The 21,146-nt window shown below is 34.9% G+C and overlaps 1 protein-coding gene across 2 annotated transcripts in view; it reads right to left on the bottom strand.

The window, feature by feature from the left end:
• Positions 1–41: 41 nt before the first annotated feature.
• The window catches only part of Zbtb41 (zinc finger and BTB domain containing 41), a 41,418-nt gene continuing 20,313 nt past the window's right edge, over positions 42–21,146 (bottom strand). For both annotated transcript variants that reach the window (XM_029562793.1, XM_008831571.3), the window contains exons 8-11: positions 20,387–20,493; positions 18,889–18,994; positions 17,837–17,925; positions 42–5,909 (exon numbers count right to left, since the gene is read on the bottom strand). In XM_029562793.1, the coding sequence (XP_029418653.1) occupies positions 5,254–5,909; positions 17,837–17,925; positions 18,889–18,994; positions 20,387–20,493 (958 nt within the window). In that variant the 3' untranslated portion in view covers positions 42–5,253. The remainder of the gene's footprint in view (positions 5,910–17,836; positions 17,926–18,888; positions 18,995–20,386; positions 20,494–21,146) is intronic.

Raw genomic sequence — 21,146 nt, 5'->3', positions numbered from 1 at the left:
TCATCAATCTCCTTATACAGAAGTTTTTACACAACATGGAGCAGCTAAATACCCAGCTTGTATAACTTTTTGGCAGTCACACTCATCAACTGTAATACAGTTTTACTTATAGGGATAAAAGTGATTGTTAGAAGGAATAAAAACTTTATAATTACATCGCAGTCCATTATCCAACTTACGCAAGCAGGAATATCAAACAAAGAGGCACAGTAACAGAGATGTGTACATGCTCTTCATTCAAGAATGGGTTAGAACCTGCATCAGTAATGCAAGCACTGAAATTACTTTTCTTTACCTAAGAGTTTGAATTTTCTTTTAAAAAGGAGGTTTTCATCTTTGAGTAACATCTATTCTCTAAATAAAATTCTTATTCTCTCTAAATAAGTGCCTGCAGAGACTAAATGGTTTTGGGATCTTTCAAAGGTCAGAGACCTAAGAGCAATATACAGGAAGTAAAAAGATAAACACGCTGTTCCTCCTCTCCCCTTCCCAGGTACCTAATCCTATTGCTTCTATCATACTGATGCTACCTCCAAAGAGAAAGTTCAAAAAGCATGCTAACATTATAAGGAAAAGTATCTTAAGTAAAAATTTCATAGGAAACAAAAGAGGACATCCCCCCACCCCCGCCACCAAAAAAAAAAAAAAAAAAAAAAAGAACCCACACAGGCTATACTAAGGTGAATGTGTGAAAGAAATGGGTAGGATATATAAAACTGTCTAGTTCCGATATATGTTTAGAAAATTATTCTCATTCATTATTCATGTTAACAGCGAGTAACATTTAACATAATTAAAGACTTAGAAATGCTACTTATTAAGGAATGCATTTTCAGTCATTTTAAATTTGGCACCAAATCTTAGAATATCCAAACATGACTTTGCCTAAAAGTCACATTATTCCTGAGTCATGAACTCAAGCTCTGTATGGACTGGGATGTTGCTGCTCCCAATGAGCAGCTCTTTGCGAACCCTTACCTCATATTCAGTTTTAGACCAACTCAACTAAGAAGTCTTCAAGGCAGAGCTGGGTACGTATGGCAACAGATTATTTAAAGGAGAGGGAACAGAGATGGAGAGAAACAAGTGGGACACAAACAAGTGTCAGGTTCTTCTAATAAGCATTTCCAGACAGGCCCAAGAGTGACTTGTAGTTAATAAAGGCCACAGTAGAGACTTAAAAAGCTGATACACAAATCATAAAAACAAATGTTCACACCTACTAATGCCAATTTTTCTAAGTTACCATAAAGCAACCTAAAAGAATTGTTGCCCAGCCAGCAGGCAACAGAAACATAAGACTAGGAACCATAAAATAAAACAAGTAATTTATTGACCAGTACAATCTAGGCAGGGGAATAAACTCTAAGCAGCTACAAAACTGAAAACATATTAAGTATTCAACCCAGAAAAGATGGTATGAAAGGACTCTCTCAAAAACTAATGCTCAAACCTAACCTCATGTCAATAATAGACTAGAGCAATATGGTAGAAGAAAATTCAAGCTCATAAACACACCAGTTTAATTATGTTTAATTAGCCCATGATTACTGAGTTAAAAACGATGAATGATATTAGCCCTTAACACTTTATAAAGATGTTTTGACACATTTTAAGGTTGAGAGAAATTAGTATACTTTTTTTATGCTGCCATCACTTAAAAAGGCAGTCACTTATTAAAAGCACCAATTTAAATATGCTCTTTTTATTCCTCTTTTCCCAGCAATAAATGTCTAAATTAAAAGCAAGAAAAGTTTACTACTTTTGTAGTAGGTTAGGATATCTTGCTGGCATGAGGAACAAACCCTAACCCTAAATGGTATTTAGGCTGCCAGAACAAGGTAGAGTTTCTTATAAAAATAACCTCGACTTGATGTAAAAAAATCTAAGGCAGAAATTATCTGTATAATGTAGTGTAAAATATAAGCTTATTATTCAACAATTAATAGTGTTCACTAAAAACCAACATTCAATTAAAGTGAGGAAAAGTGAGTACCTAACTTGTGGTTGGTCAGTATGACTGTTCCCAGAGTATTTTCCTCTGCTCTTACTTTAATACACATAAACACAAACATTTAATACTTAATCTCAGTATTCAGACTAACAATTTTTAAAAATCCATCATCCCAGGACTTCAACTGTGCTTCTTTGGACAAATATATCTTTAAACTACAAAGAATTTAAATTCTTTTTAGCTATTCAATACCTATTAAAAATCTTTGGTGCATTTAAGTCAGAACCAAGTAAGTTAATAAATTTCTGCACTCAATAACTTAGTCAATTTACAGATTAAGTGAGAACTGCTATGAAAAATTAATTTAAAACAATAAATTATACTCACAAAATAAAATATTCACAATGAGACTAGCCTTAGTCATGAGATTCAAATTTTTAAACAAAGTTACAAAATAAATGATTTTAGAGTTACAGAAAGGTCAACTAAAATGAGTAGGCCTCATTTTATGATTTTTGTGGCAGCTTCAAAAGTTAATATACATTCAGTTTACCTAAATTCATGTTCTGATAGTTTTGAAAACTAGAGGGGGCAGGTTGATTTTCATGTTACTATACTTCTGTTTACCCATTTCTTCGTAAGTATTATAGTGCCTACCTTGCAGACTATGCTGGGCTTGAGAGAACATGGTGCCTAGCACACAGTAGCATTCATTAATGCTACATTGGTCCTTCTTCCCTGCAACAGTTCTGCTACATGAGCTTAACGGAGTCCCTTCACTTTAGCCTCAGACACTTTCTTTGTACAGCAGAAATGTATCATGCCCCATCTATTTCAGAACAGGTTATGAGGTTCCAATCAGACAGTGTGGAAATATTTTAGAAACCAGTAAACCACTATTCAGGTCTATCTATAATAATAACTAAATACAATTGTATTTCACTTTACATAAGAGCTATATGCTTGAAAAATTCTATATAAATCAACTTCTAAAATTAAATCATATAAAGTGTTAAGAGCATCGTTACTGAAAGAACCTTAGACACCTTCAAAAAAGCAAAGTATTCTTTTCAATGTGAAAATGGAGTATCCTTTTTCTGCCACCAAATATACCACATACATACCACATATACCATTTGCCTTCTTTAAGTCCAAGTTTTCTACATTATTTCTATGGCAGAGTATATTTTTAGGTGTGATTTGTTTTCATTTCAGTATGATATTTAGTTAAAGTCTTATCTGCCTTTATGATAAAAATCATAAAGATATATTTTTAACAGATGTGATAGTACCTCATACAGTCAAGGCTTAATCATTAAGTACCCCAATATAACATTTCCACACCAAGCAAGTAAGAATTCTTCTAAAATAAGAAATAGTAGAAAATTATGTCTACTGGTCCTAAGATAATTACATCCAAACTTTGATAAGTGAGGCAAAACTCAGGTTGGCTTTATTATTGATATCACTACTTTGGTTAACTGCCTCAATTCTCAACATGTTCTTTGATAACTAATATGGCAAATGTTCCTATAAAGTACCTTTATTTTTTAAGTGCTTCAAATAGTTTCCTCCTTAATGATTAAATTTCATTCACTAAAAGTTCATTCTTTTTTTGTGATATTTTTCCCCCACAAGGGCCAGGCCAGACTTTATAGTTTACACACAAAAAAGTGCTTAAAGCAATTAGGAGTGTAAACAAAATCAAAATAGAAAAAAATTTAAATTGCTATCTTTCCAGTAGTTTACATACAACTGCATGCTGATAATAAATCAGCCCTGCCTAGTCTATCCCTCAAGCAACCCCACTAGGAAAACCTCATTCTAGGTTAAGTTTCAATTAAGTTAAAAAAAATGCAAAGTGCACATCTTTAAAGGTATTTTATAATTTTGGCAGACTTTCTCTTCAATTAATTTAATCACTGAGGTTTTCTTGTAATTGATATTTTCTTTCACAAAGCCCTTAACTAGTGTCTCATTCAAAAATAAGAATCAAAGATAATTAGACATGAGGCTCATATAAAAGTAAAAGTAAAGATCGATTGAAGCCAGGCATGGTATCACATGCCTTTAATCCCAGCACTCAGGAGGTAGCCTGGTCTACAAAGTGAGTTCCAGGCCAGCTGGGGCTATAGGGAAACCCTGTCTCAAAAGTATTAAAAAAACAAACAAACAAACAAAAAAACCCTAGATTGAATGTAAATCTGTATACACATAGTAGTTCCATTCAAGTGAAAAATAAACTAGGTACAAATTTGAGAATGCATTTGGAATTTTTTCTAATGATTATACATGAAATATCTACATTCTGTTTCCCAGTTTCAGTCAGTCAGATGAAACTCAAAGTATACCGTTTAAGTGTCGTTAGCTTAGTTTTAACTGTCCCCTCTTTACAGATATGTAGATGCTGTAGCATAATGTGAAGTAAAATATGAAATAAAATGGTGCACATATCTTGAAGATATCTAGTTAAAATTGTCATATTTTTCTTTTAAGATATAATCAACTTGGTAATTTCATGTGTAGATCTATGTTTGCATTTGTTATTCATCATTGAGTAGAGATAAGACCCAATGACCTAGATTAAAATAACAATCCTTCATTTCATTTAACATGTTAAACTCATATTCATTGTCAAAAGCCCAAAGTATAACGACAAAAATAATGGATAAATAATAATATAGAATTATCCAAAACTTTCTTACATTAATATGTTTGTAAAATCTGGATAAAATAATGAAGTTTAAATTAATGTAAGAAACAGCTGCAATTATTAACATGCTCTTACATTCTTTCTTATAGGCTATGTGATTCCTAAACTCAATTTCAAAGTGAGAAAAGGAGAAAAGAGGCCACTAAGGAAGAAAGACTGGGCTTGGGGGCTCATGCCTGAAATCCCAGAACTTGGTTAGCTAAGGCAGGAGAACTGCCACAAATTTGGGGCCACTCTGGGCTACAGACTGAAATCCTGTCTAAAAAAAAGAAAAAATAAATTCCACTGGTGATTTTAAAAATACCACCATGCTTCATGTCAGCAGCTAACAATCTTGAAAAGTTTGAAAACCCATCAAAAATTAGCATTTGGGTCTTTAAAAAAAATTCACAAAAATTATACTTCAAATATTATGTCAAAATGTGTCCAGATATTCAGTCAATAGAAACATATACTTTCTTGATTTGAAGCTTTTCTGAGAACTTGAGATAGAGAAAATGAAAACCTGAAGCTCCACTAATTTGGAAACCAGTAGCTTTTGGCTATCATTAGCACATAACCATCAAAAGGCCTATGGAATGTTCACTCATGAATGATGCTCGCTAGTGGACATATTTTGAACAGCAGTAGTGTTATCAAGGCCTAGTAATGTTCCAAGATAAGACTGTTCTCTAGGATCTAGCATTTGTTCAGGTCGAACAGGGTGAACTATATTTGCAGGCTGAGGAGTAAGAGTGTATTTTTCCAGAAAAGCTAAATCCGCTGCCCGTGGATAATCAGTGGATTGTGGCTGTGGTGGCAGGATCTCATGGGAAGATGGTGGAAGTGTGGTAGTATGATGCACCAGCTCATTGGGCGTGTCTGGCATCTGAACTGGAACCAATGTTACTGGAACACATACTTCGGCAGACACATTCTGTAACACAGTTTTGGCTTCTGAAGGATAAACTTTGGGCTGATCCAGATATTGTTTTGTTTCTGCTTGAAAGATTTTATCATCAGATGAGTACTCTACTGGCAAAGACACAAGTTTTTCCTCAGAAGTACTGAGAGAGTCGTCAGGAGATTTTATCCCATGAACATGGTCAATGTGGTATTTCAGCTTGTCTTTCCGCTTAAATGTTGCATTACAGTGCTGACAGTTGAAAGGCCGAGCATCAGAGTGAATAACCAGGTGTTTTGTTAAAGTTTTCTTAATTCTAAAAGACTGATTGCAAATTTGACACTTGTATGGTTTTTCACCTGTATGAACAAAAATAAAATTAATGTTAAATATTACCCACTTGATAAGATGGTAATTAAGTAGCATATTTTCCATAGGCTTATCAATACAAACGTAAGAGCTTGAGTGTGGGGGTGCATGCCTTTAATCCCAGCACTCTGAAGACAGAGGCAGGCAAAGTTCTGAGAGATCAAGGCCAGCCTGGTCTCCACAGTAAGTTCCAGGCGAATTGGGGCTACGAGGAGACCCTGACTCAATAAAGACAAAAGACAAAAACAAGAACAGTAATATTGTATGCCATCACAAATGAAGATAGCACAGTACAAACAAACAAAACAAAAGCAAACAGACAAAAAACCAAAAGAGATAGAGAATGAGTTAAACATCAAAACAATCTAGGCTTAAATTCTGGATAAACTACTTACTACCCAAACATTAAACAGCTACCCAATTTTTAAGCCTGGTTTCCCCACCAGTAACATGAAATAACAATAGCACTACTACTGTACCCAGGCATGATAACTGCTTAACTATAACCTTGGCTATTACTATTACTTTACTACCACTAAAACCCCCAAAATGTTTGTTAAGCTGAAACATGTGAATTCCTTTCATCTAAGAAAAATAAAATCGAAACACCAACTCTGATTAACTTTGTTCTTTGGATCAGAACAAAATGCAGTTAACAGTTATCTCTAGACAGACACCAACATCTAAAAAAACTCATCAGAAAAAAAGAATAAGGAAGTTAAATCAATTTTCAGTTCCTCTGCAGTTAGGTTCTCACAATGTAGCTTTATTTTGATTTTTACATAAAACATTAAAAATTCCTAGAACAGCCAAAGTGCTAGAAAGAATAATATCCCCTAAAAGACACCCATTCTTGTCTAAAGACCTTTTAAATTTATTTTTATATGTGTGTGTATGTGTGCCTGAGGTAGTTTATGTACAGCATGTGACTCCAGTTACCAATGGAGGCTAGAGAGCATTGGATCTCTTGGAACTGTAGTTATATGCAGTTATGAGTTGCTGTGTGAGTGCTGAGAACTGAGCCCAGGTCCTCTCTAAGACCAGCAAGTATTCTTAATTGCTGAGTCATTTCTCCAGCCCCTAAAATACATGTGATGTTCTAATCCACAGAAGCTATGAATATGTTACCTTACACAGTAAAACTTTGCAGTGTGTTTAAAGTTAAGGCTCTGAAATGGGTGGATTAATTGGATTATTGAAGTGGCCAACTATAATTGCAACTGTCTTTAAACTTTTTTATTATTTATGTGTATGAGTGTTTTGCCTGTACATATGTAAGTGCACCATGTGTGTGCAATGCCCACTGAGGACAGAAGAGGGTGTCAGATCCCCTGGAACTCGAGTTACAGATGATTGTTAGCCACCATGTGGATGCTCACAACTGAACCCGGGTCCTCTCCCAAGAGCAGCTAGTGCTCTTAACTACTGAGCCATCTCTCCAGTCCCTACAGGTCTTTAAAGAAGATGATAACTAAAGGATAGGTCAGATGTGATAGGAGAACTCACTCTAAATTTGAAAACAGAAGGGAGCCAGAAATCAAGAAAGAGGCTACCAAAATCTATGAAAGAATCTCAGCCTACCAGTAGCAAGGAAACTAGAATGTTGGTCCTGTTTTTGTAACTCAGTCTTGAAATCTACCCCATGGGTAAAAAGCAGGAGTCTTCTTTTAGAGAACCCTCCCCTCCAAGAAATACAGCTTCACTGACACCTATATTTACTTATTCTGACCTAACAAACTGCAGAATCATAAACCTGTATCATTTAGGCTGCTAAGTTTACAGTAATTTATAACATCAGAAGATGGTAATATTGCTACAGATGTAAAGACATATTTGAAAACCAAGTGAGATTACACATTGTTATGTGGGTTCATTAATATCATTATGTTCGCCTCTATTTAAGATATCAATTTTCCTGAAAAAAACAAGAGATTATATCTATAGGCTGCAACACTAGTTTAAAAATATTATTGCTTAGTACTCTGCAGCCCATGGGAACTTTCTTGTTTCTGAGTAACAGTATTACTGATGTCATTAGAGTGGAAGTGAGACATGAAGTAACACAAAACTTACCCTTTCTAGAGGGCTATTATGTAGCCCAGGCTGGCCTCAAACTTGTTACGTAGCTTAGGATGACCTTGAACTCCTATCTCATTCTCCCAAATGCTAGGCTCACAGGTGTGTGCCACCACACCTAACTAGGCAAAGAAAATTTCATCAAAAAAACAGAATCTTCCTTCTGATGAAAGAAGGAAACTCTAGAAAAGGTAAATTAACTAAATGGCCTGAAAAATTAATAGATTGATTTAATAGCAAATTAGACGCCACAGAAGTGATCAATAAAAAAGAAGTTAAATCACCTAGGTAGAAAGTGTCTAGTTAGCAACACATAGAAAAATAGAATGAAAAATACAGAAAAGAGCAAGACAGATATAAAACAAGTAGAAAGGTCTAACACACATACACAGTGAGAGTCCTAAATAGACGAGAGAGTATAAAACCAAAGTTTTGTCAGCAGAGAGCACAGCCGAGAATCTTCATGAACAGAAGACAACCAAGCTGCAGCTGTAGTAAGGTCTACAACCTTGACAAAACACACACACACACACACACACACACACACACACACACACACACACACACAAACATAACAAGTCACAACATAATAAAACTACTGAAATCCAAAGATAAAGAAAAATTTGGAAAAGCAAAGGAGATGTTTCCTTCAAATGAACAAAAAGAACACAGACAACAAACTTTAAAAAAAAGAAAGAAAAACTTTAAAAGGAAAAGTAGAATATTTTAAATGCTGTGAGAAAATAACTGTTAAGCTGGGTGTGATGGCTCATAGCTATGATTCTAGTATTTGGGAGCCTGATAAGGCAGATCATCAGTTGGGAGCCAGCCTTGATTATATAATGACATCTTGCCTCAAAAAGAAAAAAGATAACTACTAGTACAAATTCATCCTTAAGGAGAGTGCCTAGATCCAGCCTCTTTGTGGTATCAGAACCTTGCCACAATGGGAGGAAGATCATCCCACACTTACCACCCCCTCCAAGGCCCAGGGACTTTTTTCAGAAGAGGTTGGTGGAAAGAATGTAAGAGCTGGAGGAAGGTGTACAGTGTTACCTGGAAGTGTCCTCCTACCACTATACTGGCAAGTTATAGTCACACCTCCCCTTCCCACCAAGTCAGTTGACCTTATAAATCATATTTATTATTGCCCACAGGATATTTTATGCGTAATGCATGCGATGAATTACGTGCAGCAATAAATTTTTAAAAACTAAATATAAGTTAAAAAAAATAAATTCATAGTTAAAAAATCCTCCAAAAAGTAAAATTAAATCTCTTTCAGATAAATAAAAGTATAGAGAATTCTGTGTTTTTAGGTGAAAGGAAACAATAAGAATAGAAATACAAGGAATGAACAGTAAGGTTAATGTGTAGTTGACCTTCAGCTGGGAGTGTAGCAGCAGCACGGCACTTATTTAGCATGCTCAAAGGCCCTAGGTTCAATTATTAGTGCCGCACGAAGCCTTAGATGCCTTATATACTGTTAAAGCACATATGAAATTAAAATATATATAAATGAAGGTGAGGAAGGCAAGGGTATCATAAAGTATTTGCACTCCCTGGAAAGTGATGATGTTAAATTTGTCATTCCTAAAGAGCAGAACAATGTTAAAGTGCACACAGCTCCTGAGAGGCAAGCAAGCACAGGAGACTTTAGTACCTGAGACCCTATCTGGGTTTGGATTATACATATTCCCGCTCCTGAAATAATGCACTTCTGCATGTACTGTGCACATACACCCCTCTCCAACAACGCACCTAGCAAACTTGGAACCCTCTCCACCCCACAGGTGCACCAGGCTGCATACACTGGCAACCTTGAACAAACTGTGACTACTAAACTTTTAGGGAGAATCTATTTACCATGTTATGCCTATGTATAATTAGGCACACATATGATTAAAATCAGGTGCAATATGGGAAGGGAAATTTGCAGTAGGAACAATGAATGTATAACCTAATCTACCAGCCAAACTACACCCCTTAGTAACTAATTCCTCCTCGTCTTGAACTCCAAAAGGGAAGCCCCTGAACAATAATAAAAAAAGGCCCCTGGGTATCTTCACTCATGTGGCCTGCTGTCAATCTTGACAGCATAACTTTCTTTAATATGTACTATGACTTAGCTCCAAATAAAATTATCTTGCTCCCTTTGCAACTCTGTGTTGCGTTTTTATTTTCAATTCTTTGGATACAAGACCAAGAACCTGGAAACACCCAGCCCAGACCCCGACCAATAGTAACACTCTCAGGGTAACTACTAGAAGAATAATATAAGAGCATAGCATTAGTAAACTAACTGAAGGGGAAAGGGCAATAAGCACTTGATTATAAAGGAAGTGAAGACATAAGAAAGCATCAGAAACAGATGCCAGATATAACATGATGACGGATTTACACATAAAAAATGAGAACTCACATATTATATAAACAAATGAGAGCTCACATATAATTGAACTAAAAATCCTAAGTAAAGACAACATCACTATACTACAAGACAAAGTAAAGCCCCAAATACATTTTTTATTTATTTAATTTAATTTAATTTATTTATTTTGAGACAGGGCCTCACTATGTAGCCCTGGCTGGCCTAGAAATGACTATGTAGACCAGACTAGCCTTGAACTCATAGATATCTGCTTGCCTTGGCCTCCTGGGAATGGTATTAAAAGTGTGGGCCACCATGCCCAGCCTCAAAGACAAATTTTAAGCACAGGTCTTCAGAAAGAGCGGAAGAGGGGGGAAGAATAACAGCAACAATATTGTCCATTAGTGCTGGCTTATCCCATCATAAACACATCATTTTTATAATCATAAACAGAGAAATGAAAACAGAAATATATGAAAGTTAGCCATATCTAAATATACAGCCTCAAAATATATAAATTAAAAAATCAAAAGAAATCAAAAGGAGAAACAGAAAATCTACAATGATGACTTGAAATTTGACCCCAATGGTTAGAGATTTTAACAAAGATTTCTCAGTAATTTATAAAATAAAAACAAAAATCAATAAAATGGAGACTGTTTGACCAACTGAATGTGTTCTCTTCTAAGAAGAGTAAATTAAGCTAGGTATCAATAACATAAGTATGCTTGGAAAACCCCAAATATTTAGTAACTGAGAAATGGAATTCTAAATAAATCGTGAGAAGAATATGAACAGATGTTAAGATAATATTTTAACTAAATTATACTGGAAATACAAAACAAAACTTGTGGAGTATGGAATGTAATTGAAGCTGTGCCTACAGGGTAAATTAAAATACAGAAAAAAATTCTAGCCATACAAAGATGCTATGACAAGACAGAAACACACACACAAAAAACTAAAGGCAGAACAAAAGCAAAAATGAAACATACATCAACAAAGAGAAAAATAGGCTAGGCCTACTGGTTCTTTAAAAATTTAATCCGTATTTCTCCAGAATAGAAAAAAATATGCTGTTAATAAAAAATGGTTATCACTAAAGATTCTATAATCAATCAACCAATTAATCCAACATTTAAAAAAATTGTCAACAGATCTGATATTTCAGATTAAACAGGTTCTCTTAAAGCAACAAAAGAAACTAAGTGTGCTGGATAGCTTCAGTTATCAGCTCGGCACACCTTGGTAGAGGGAACCTCAACTGGGGAATTGCTTCCTTTGGATTGGTCTATGGCCATATCTGTGGGGCATTTTCTTGACTCTTGAGTGAATATGGGAGGGCCCAGACCAGTCTGGGCAGTGCCAAGCCTGGGCTAGTAGTCCTGAGTTGTATAAAAAAGCAGTATGTGCACAAGCCAGGGGAGCAGCCAGTGAGCAGCATTCCTCCATGATCTGTGCTTCAACTCCTACTTCTAGGTTCTTCCTCGCTTCAATTCCTGCCTCCAGGTTCTTCCTCCAAGTTCCTGCCCTGACTTCCCTTGATGAACTATGACGTGGGAAATATAAGATAAAATAAATCCTTTCCTCCCCAAATTGGTTTTGGTCAGTGTTTTTACCACAGCAATAGAAAGTAGACACTAAATATAAACTCAAACCTGTTAATTATTAAGGACATAGCTCAATGGCAGAGTGCTTGCTTAACATGAGCAAGGCCCTGGGTTAAAACACATCTCAAGTACTGAAAAAAGAAAACACACACACACACACAAAAAAAAAAATTTTTTTTTTGAAAAATTATTTCTCAGCTGGGCATTGTGTTGCAGGCCTTTAATCCCAGTACTTTGGAGGCAGAGGCAAGCAAATGTCTGTGAGATAGAAGTCAGCCTGGTCTACATAGCAACCTCTAGGTCAGCTGGGGCTACAAAGAGATTCTGTCACAAAAATTTAAAAAATTTCTAAAGGCTACATATGGTGGCACATGCTTCCAATCCCAGCATTTGGGATACAGAAGCAGGTGGATCTCTGTAAGTTGAAGGTTAGCATGTTCTATATAGGGAATTCCAGGCCAACCAGAGCTACATAGTAAGACCGTGACTCAAAAAAATTTTTTTTCCTCTAAACAATACCACAAACTCAAAAAATCTAGACTAGTACAAGTGTGTGTGTTTCAATGAAATAAACAAGTTCAAATTCTTCTAAACATGCCAACTTTACACAAATGCATTCAGGTAGCTAAAGGAATATATAGATCTCCCAAGTCATATATATTCTATCTTTGTGTGTGTGTGTGTGTGTGTGTGTGTGTGTGTGTGTGCGCGCGCGCGCACTAAGAATCAGAGGCTAGAGGAAAAAGTCTGATATCTTCTATTGTTCTCTACCTTATGGCCCCAAGAAAATCTCTTACTGAATCAGAAACTTGCTATTTCGGCTAGGCTTGCTGGCCAAAGAGACCTCAGGATCCACCTGTCCCCAACTACCAATGGCTGGAATTATAGGTACCCATGGTCATGTCTGGCTTTTTAGGTACAGGCTGGAGATTCAAACTCAGGACCTTATAAGCACAGCAAGTGCTCTTAATCATTGAGCCTAACAGGATAATAAATCAGGAATCATCAGGTTTTATTCCAGAAATGCCAGATTTAACATTTAAAAATCAATATAATTCACCATTTTAATAAAAATTTAACAGTGACACCATAAGTGCACAAAATATCTGTTAATAATCAACATGTATTCATTCATATGATTCTATATTAGGAATAAACAGCCTAACTAAAAAAAAAACCTACCAAAAGCATCATATATAATTTTGAGTTATTAAAAAGCATTTCCATTGAGTTTAGGAATAAGACATGGATGTCTACTATCAATGTTTATATCTATATAGAACTAGAGATGTAAACAAAATGTACTCCATTTAAAAACAAAAATGGCACAGAGAAAGGAGACCATCAATATTCACAGATGATCTGTTTATATACATAGAAAAATTCTAAAATAAAAGTATTATAAAAATGAATAAAACAATTTACCAAGTTCATGGAATAAAGTCAGTATACAAAGTCAGTCTGCATATCAAAAATGAATAAAAACAGACTTGTGCATTAAAGTAGATAGTGGGGCTGGAGAGATGGATCAGTGGTTAAGAACACTGGCTGTTCTTACAGAGGACCCTGGTTCAGTTCCCAGTACCCACGTGGCAGCTAACAATTGTCCGTAACTCCAGTTCCAAGGGATCAAACACCCTCTTCTGGCTTCTTTGGGCACTGCACAACATGGGTCCACTTACATACATGCAGGCATGACATTCACACACATAAAATAAAATAAATAAATAAAAATTAAAGTAGAAAGTACAGATATCTTATGAGCCAGGCATCCCAGGTACATACACACATACTAAAACTAATGTATGTATCTGGAAAGCCATGGACAATAATATTTAAAGTAGAATGGGTACATCAAGTATGGTAAGTACATATGCTGGTAAATGAAGCAAACTATTGCCTGAGAAAATTTTCACACATAATAATGGTCAAAAAGCCAGATCCTCTCCCACCATAAAAATGGAAAAGGAACAGATACTGTAAGATTCCATTATATGATATTCAAGCAGGGAAAACTAATTTCTAGTGTTGTCAACCAAAATAGCCAGAATCTTTCAAGGTTACTTCCCAGGAGGAGTTGCAAAGGAAGCTTCAGACATTCCGTTAGTATTCTGTATTTTGATATGGGTAGTGATTACATTGATGTGTTCATCATAAAAAAATAGACTAAGCTGTTCATAAAGATTTGTGACTTTATGTGCTATCTTCCAATAAAAATAATTTATAAGGACAATTTCAATGAATTTTAAAAATTAATCAAAGCTAATGTCAACATTATGCCAATTCCAACTACTGTATTACATTTCAACAAGGCAACTGTTGAAGATCATATAAAATATATTCAGCATTCTGAGGCTTGCACAAGCAAAAGAAATGGTTGAGAATAAGTCATTTATACAAAATTTTACTAACTTCCAAACTAATTCTTCTAATTTTGTAGTTGAAACAAGATTAGAAATTAGTCACTGGAAAAGATAAATTCAAGTAATCAACAAATATTTATTAAGCACATACAGTTTGCAAGCTGTTGTCTACGTAATGACTACATTTACTTATTTAAGCAATAGTGTTCTGACCTGGGCCCAGAATGAAACTAATCTATATTGTACCTTGCCTGAAGAAATGAAGTTCTAACAGATCAGCTACTAAGGAGATTCCACAAACCAACAACACATAATACAGTATTTCATGACTGAAGAAAAAAAGTCCAGAGAACAAAATTGTTTCTGTATATGTGTGCATTTCATGTGGATGCAGGTATGTGCACACACTAGTGAAGGTCAGAGGTGAACCTTGGGGTATCATTCCTTCAGTGTTTGAGACAGTCTCTCACTGGCCTGAAGCTCTGAACTACCCTAAGCTGGCTAGCAAGCACGTGATCTCCAGGGATCTGCCTGTCTCTACCCCGCAGTGCAGGGATTAAAAATGGGTGACATCAAAGCTGGTTTTTTAATACGGGTTCTAGGAAACTCCGGTCTGCCATTTACCCAGGGAGAACAAAACTTCCAGTTACCGAAGAAGCACTGCTGGTCACTACTATGAGGATAAATGGTTCAATATCCTTCACCATTTCCTATTTTAACCTACCATAAAATATTACCTAATTGGTAATTTCCTTCTGATAAATTTAGCAATTCTATTTCCTAGATAATGATACTCTAACCAAGAGATACTAAGACCTCATTTTTCAGAAAAGTAAATTGAAAAGATGAAAATTGGGTTAATTTCTTTTCAACGGCCATCATAAACTACACAGAATATTCATAACTCTCATACACTGATAAAACTGGATTTATGGATTTTGGAAAACTAGGAAATCAGTTTTTGAAGGAGTCACTCTGTCAAGTCCTGTCTAGGGGTCTGGCTGATTATTTTAGGAACTGGCAAACTATGTTCCGTTAGCCAAATGTAGGCTGCTTACTGCTTTTGTAGTTTTATTAGAATACAGCTACATAACTTGTAACAATATGTATGGTAAGTTTAGTGCTACAGTAGCACAGCTAAGTGATTACAACAGAAACAGTCTGATTTGCATATCCTAAAATATTTATTACCTGACTCTTTACAAATGTTTGCTGACCTTTCCTTTAGATTATCTCTTCCTTTTATGTTCCATAATAGCAGCAGCAGTTGCTTTATTCTGCAAGAGAGTTCATTTCCTCAGCTCTCAAAGGGCAGAAGATCCTAATTCCAATCAAGTATGAAAAAGTCAGAGCTAACACTACAATATCTCTAATTGCAAATCAATTGCTATAAATTAAATCAGCAATGGTCTTAATTTTCTGTAGATTCACCATCTCTTTCATGAGTTCTGTTCAGTTTTTGCTTACAACTGATGTGAAAGACAGATTAACAGAGCTTTCCTCAATTTATATTCCTATGCATGTTATACAATTTTTATTTGAAAAGGTATAATTTTGCTTTTAACAACATCATTGTATCAGTAATAAATCTTTACTGCCAACTCTTGTATTTAGACTGTCCAAATTATGTCCCATTCTAACATTTTTTATTTCATTTAATTTTCTCTTCCAGATAAAAACTGTCATACTAAGTGAAGTAACACAGACTCAGAAAAACAAACGAAGTATGTTCTCCCTTATATGTGGTTCCTAGCACCAAATCCTTTTAAATTCCAGGTCCTTTTAATAAGATGATGCTATACAGCAGTCCCTTCTGCATAAAATATCTACCATCATCACAACTTTGGCTGAGCCTGATCGCTAAACATAGTCACAATTGGGCTTATTGACAGTTGTGCTCATTCATTAAAGGAGTGTCAAGCAGGGTCACTTGACCCTCACCTGAATATCTAGCCACTCTTCCCAGCCAACTAGTCCAGCCTTGGAAGACAAAAGAAAAATGAGGAAGAACCTGAAATTCCAGTGGACTTTCATATGAACATTTGAAAATTGCCCTGTTCTGACTTTTTTCTAGTTCTCTGTCTAGAACATGTAATGCTAATTACTCTTGCCTTTACTTCTCCTTCATATCTCCTATTCATGATTCAAGGATGTTCTTTTCCCCCTAGAGATAAGAGTTATACAATTTGGGAGTCTTTTGGATAGACCCACTGAAGGGGTACTTCAACTGCCTCACCCTGCATCCCTGTTCAGGATGGAAGAAGCTAGAGCGGTCTGCATCCCGATTCCCTATTGGCAATTTGGGTAACCTCTTTAGAGGATACTATGATAAGAATAGGAGGTAGGAATTGGCTAGGCAGTTAGGGTAAAAAGACCCCAAAGAAAAGTAGCCAGTTTCTTGGCTAAAAGTCAAAATGTCCTTGGGACTATTATCAACATACTCTGTTCCAAAGGCCAAAAATGTCAAAAATTTTTGGAGCTTGTATCTAATCCTTAAAAGATTTTAGGGTTACCTCTTCAGAGGGGGAAATGTTGGGGGGGGTAGTGGGCATGGATTTGATCAAAACACCTTATATACATGTATGAAATTCTCAATAAAGTTTTTGTAAAAGCTAAAAAATATATACATATATATATACAAATTGAATAAAAAGGCAGTTGTAAGTGCATAAACGGGCTTGCTTTAAGAAAAAAATTAATTTTCTATGTGAAGATAAAGACAATAGATGAGGGGAAAAATCAATATAGTCTATACTTCATTCTTAAGGAGCACAAAAGATTTAGAAAATGACAGTGTTTAAAATGCAAGTAAAACAAAGTATTATAACTACCTAAAAACAACAGCTGGTTGTATAGGAAAGAAACTGATACAATAATAACCCCATAACAAGATAATGAGGTGAGATTTACATGAATCTTTTAAAAGAGAAAATAGGGGCTGGAGAGATGACTCAGAGGTTAAGAGCACTGGCTACTCTTGCAGAGCACTTGAGGTTCGTTTCCAGTATATACATGGTGGCTAACAACGTTCTGTAACTCCAGTCCCAGGGGATTCAACTCCCTCTTCTGACTTCCCCGGGCACTGCAGGACAAGGGTGTACTTACATACATGAAGTCAATACACTTACTTATACACAAAATAAAAATAATAAATGAAGTATTAAGAAAATAAATAAAAGAAAAAATAAATAACAGGTAACAAAGCCTTCCAAAAAAATAAATAAATAAACCAGAAGAACCATAAAGCGACAGAAAAGTAGAATATAAGTAATAAAATAAGAAAATTCACTAAGGAAAAGAAGTTTTCCCTAGATTTGAAAGTTGAAGCTTCTATTCTCTTATGAGAATAGAAGGCCACAATACTGCTTACTCATGATGGAACTTTAATATAACAAGTAAAAATATTATGTTAAAAATGTTAGACAAGAGTAACACATGGCCATATTTTACTTCTGAAAATTATACAAGATACATAGAAACAACCCTCTAAGTTTTACCTGAATGCGTCCGAAAATGCATTTCCAGGCTTGATTTCCCTTTAAAAATTTTCTTACAAACATCACATTGATGAAATGTTGCTTTATATCTAAGAAAATAAATAAGTTTAAGTATTTCTGTATAACTTGAATAAGTAATAAAAATAATTTACGTGCTAATAAGTACAGCCAGTTGCCATGTCATAAGGCCCAGAAGTCTGAAGCAGTGTGGAAACTTCTGAAGCACAGAGCTGGTTTCTGGTCTTCCTTTTCCAGCTATGCATACCAAACAAAACAATCTTTAAAAAAACTTCCTAGGATTTAACTTCAAACTGCCTTAAATCAACTCAACTTTTAATCAGTTATTAAATACACAAAGGAAATAATCCAAGGACAAAGACAGATCATTGCTGGGCTAAATAAGAAGCAGGGGACAAGGCAAAACTTTTGTGGTAATGGAACTATTCTCCATTTTGATGATGATGATGATTACAAGACTAAAACAAGTTAATTTCATTTCAAGTAAATTATAATTCAATTTAAGAATATAGATACTGAACCTTATTAAAAGAAACAGTAAAAACCTCAAAATCTGCATTCAAAGTTAACACTGCACTCATTAGTTCACCTAAAACATATTCTACATTAGAACTTAAGAACAAAGTAAATTTCATGCCTAAATTAAAAGGAAAGAAAAATCCTTTATTTTTATTATAGACAGATATAAATAATGCTTAACTGGCCCCCAAATTAACACAGTAGACAGTATAGTGGAATGTCTAATAAATATTTTTAGGTTAATATCAAAATCGAATTTTAATTGTGAGGACTAAGATATCTGTGAAATGATTAGTCTTTAGGTGAAAGTCAATGTCTATCTTCTACCAGCCTTTAAATTAAGTGAAAGCAAGATGGTAAAAGTATTTTTTCACTAGTTCTTTTAAGACTGCAGAAAAAAGAAAATGAGAGCAAATGAACTGTCCCCAAGTAAACAAACTGAACAAAAACTTCTAACTTCTCTCCAGCCAAGATTCAGCCAATACAATAATGAGAAATTTTGCTTTTTCACTTACTTTTGCCAAACTTTCTCTCCAAGATGTACACTTTTGTAATGAACAGTGAGATGATCCCTACGACCAAAACATTTCCCACATTCTTCACACTGATGTGCCTTTTCACCTGAAAACAAAATCCCCAATTTTTTTTAAACCATAATATATATTTCAGTTTTGCTTCTTCCAGAAAAAAAAGTCCAAAGACTGCATATGGGAAATATAACAGCAAATAAAGCCACCCTTTAAACTGGCTTATTTCCCTTATATCCTTTACTCAAATACCTTACTCAAAGAATCTATGCCTAATTTCATGAATGTGTATGCTTTGCTCACTTGGAGAAGAAATCAGTAGCCTTCCATGGTAGACTTCAAACCTGACCTTTTAATGTAACAGAACAAGATAAATAAAATTACTCCAAACCCAGGATATTTAAGATCCATAATCTAGATATGAAACACCTCAAATGAACACACATTAAACTGAGATGAGCTAATTCACTGTTTAGAAAAAGGACCTGAACATTTTCAGATCTTTGTCTTTAAAAAGATTTTTCATCTATGGGGATTTCTTACATTTGCAATGAGCCAAATTACAAATACAATGGAAAATTCTAGTAGGTGACCTATTATTAAATTTAGGTACAAAGGCTTGATCATTAAACATCACTGTCTCAATACTAACATGTATGTGCTTCTATATTAGAAATTCAGATTTTCTTACTAGAAATGAAACTGTACAATTTCAATGCAAAATGTCAATAGACCTTCAACATGTCTTAAAGTAAACACAATTTGCCTCACTGAGACCGCTGAGAAAATGACCTGTCACATATTTTATATTTAATTATGTTTATAATAATAATAATAATCACCTGTTCTACTGTGCTCATAGAGATCGCTCTTTCCCCATTACTGTGCTCACATAGTTGGCTCTCTTAGTACTTCCTGAACATCAATCTGAGAGGAAAATATGAAAGAAATCCCCAGAATACAAAAATGATAAATACATTATAAAGATCTGAAAAATTGATCAGGGTTATTAAGGTACTCTTTTCTAAACATAAAATTTCAAAATTCATTACAACATAAACTTTAATATCGAATTGCAACAATTTCTCTTTAAAATATCAAACTTCCACCAACTTCTCAAAAGCAATTACAGTGAGAAATAGGTTGTTTCTTCAGGGATATGCCAATAGCTTTGCTGCACATATCAACACAACAGCAAACTGTAATTCTGAAAATGAATCCAAAACCAAACTTTCAAATGTGCTTTATATTCACAAAGGGTGGCCAAATGATTAAAATTTCAGTGAACATGTCATAAGATTATTTCTTTTTCCAGATGCTTTTCCAGAAATGACTGTAAAACCAGCATTACCAAGAGGTAGTCAACGAATGCTAAGGTATTAAAACTACAGCCAACATAAACAAGAAGCAACATTGTTGTGTTTGTTCCTGACAGTGTTTTTCCAAAACAGTGGTGGAAGCTGCAACACAAATACATACAGCTTACCTGAATGTATTTTTTTGTGCTTTGTAAGATGGTCATGGCGAATAAATGTTTTTCCACATTCATCACACTCGTATCTTTTATCATCATGATGCACTCGTAGGTGAAGTCTATAAAGGAAAAAAGAGCCTATCAAAACTGGTGATTCGGAAGGAAGACGCTGGTTAATGAATAAATGATGAAAAGGAATGACAGCAGGGTATGTGCTCAACCACCCTCACAGTATCATCTGCTCTGTATCTATAACTTCCAGAGTTCTCAGTCTTCTAAGCAGAGATCCCAGGGTTCCTAGCCACCTCTTCCACAAGAGCACTGTGAAATTTACACATGCCCATACCAGTTCTGGACATTTCCTCCTATGTTCTTGGATCTTAAATCTACTTCAAAAACCCTACCAAATGTCTGAAGTTGTTATATGATTCTCAAAGATGTAAGTACACAAATGACTAAGCACATGACAAAGACAGCTAATGGTAAGGCCAAATAACTGATGATTAATCTCATTCTGAACAACTGATATCACTTACAAATTGGCAGTTGAGACTTTACTATATTTTAAAAGACTTCCACTTTATGAAATTCACATTGTACCACTTTTCTTCACATTGAAAATGGTGTTTAAACTCAAAGGTAGATGACAGAAGGTCTAGATTATTAAAACTAGTTTAGTTTGAATCCTCACTCCCACAATCGTCTACACACATCCAAGTGAAAGGATTAGCTTTCTATTTAAGGTGCCAAAACAACTGTTGATGTTACAATA

Source organism: Nannospalax galili, unplaced genomic scaffold (genome assembly GCF_000622305.1).
Source record: "Nannospalax galili isolate Female #2095 unplaced genomic scaffold, S.galili_v1.0 scaffold955, whole genome shotgun sequence".
Lineage (NCBI taxonomy): Eukaryota > Metazoa > Chordata > Mammalia > Rodentia > Spalacidae > Nannospalax > Nannospalax galili.
The sequence above is the reverse complement of the archived record's forward strand: the minus strand, read 5'-3'. Positions and strand labels throughout refer to the sequence as shown.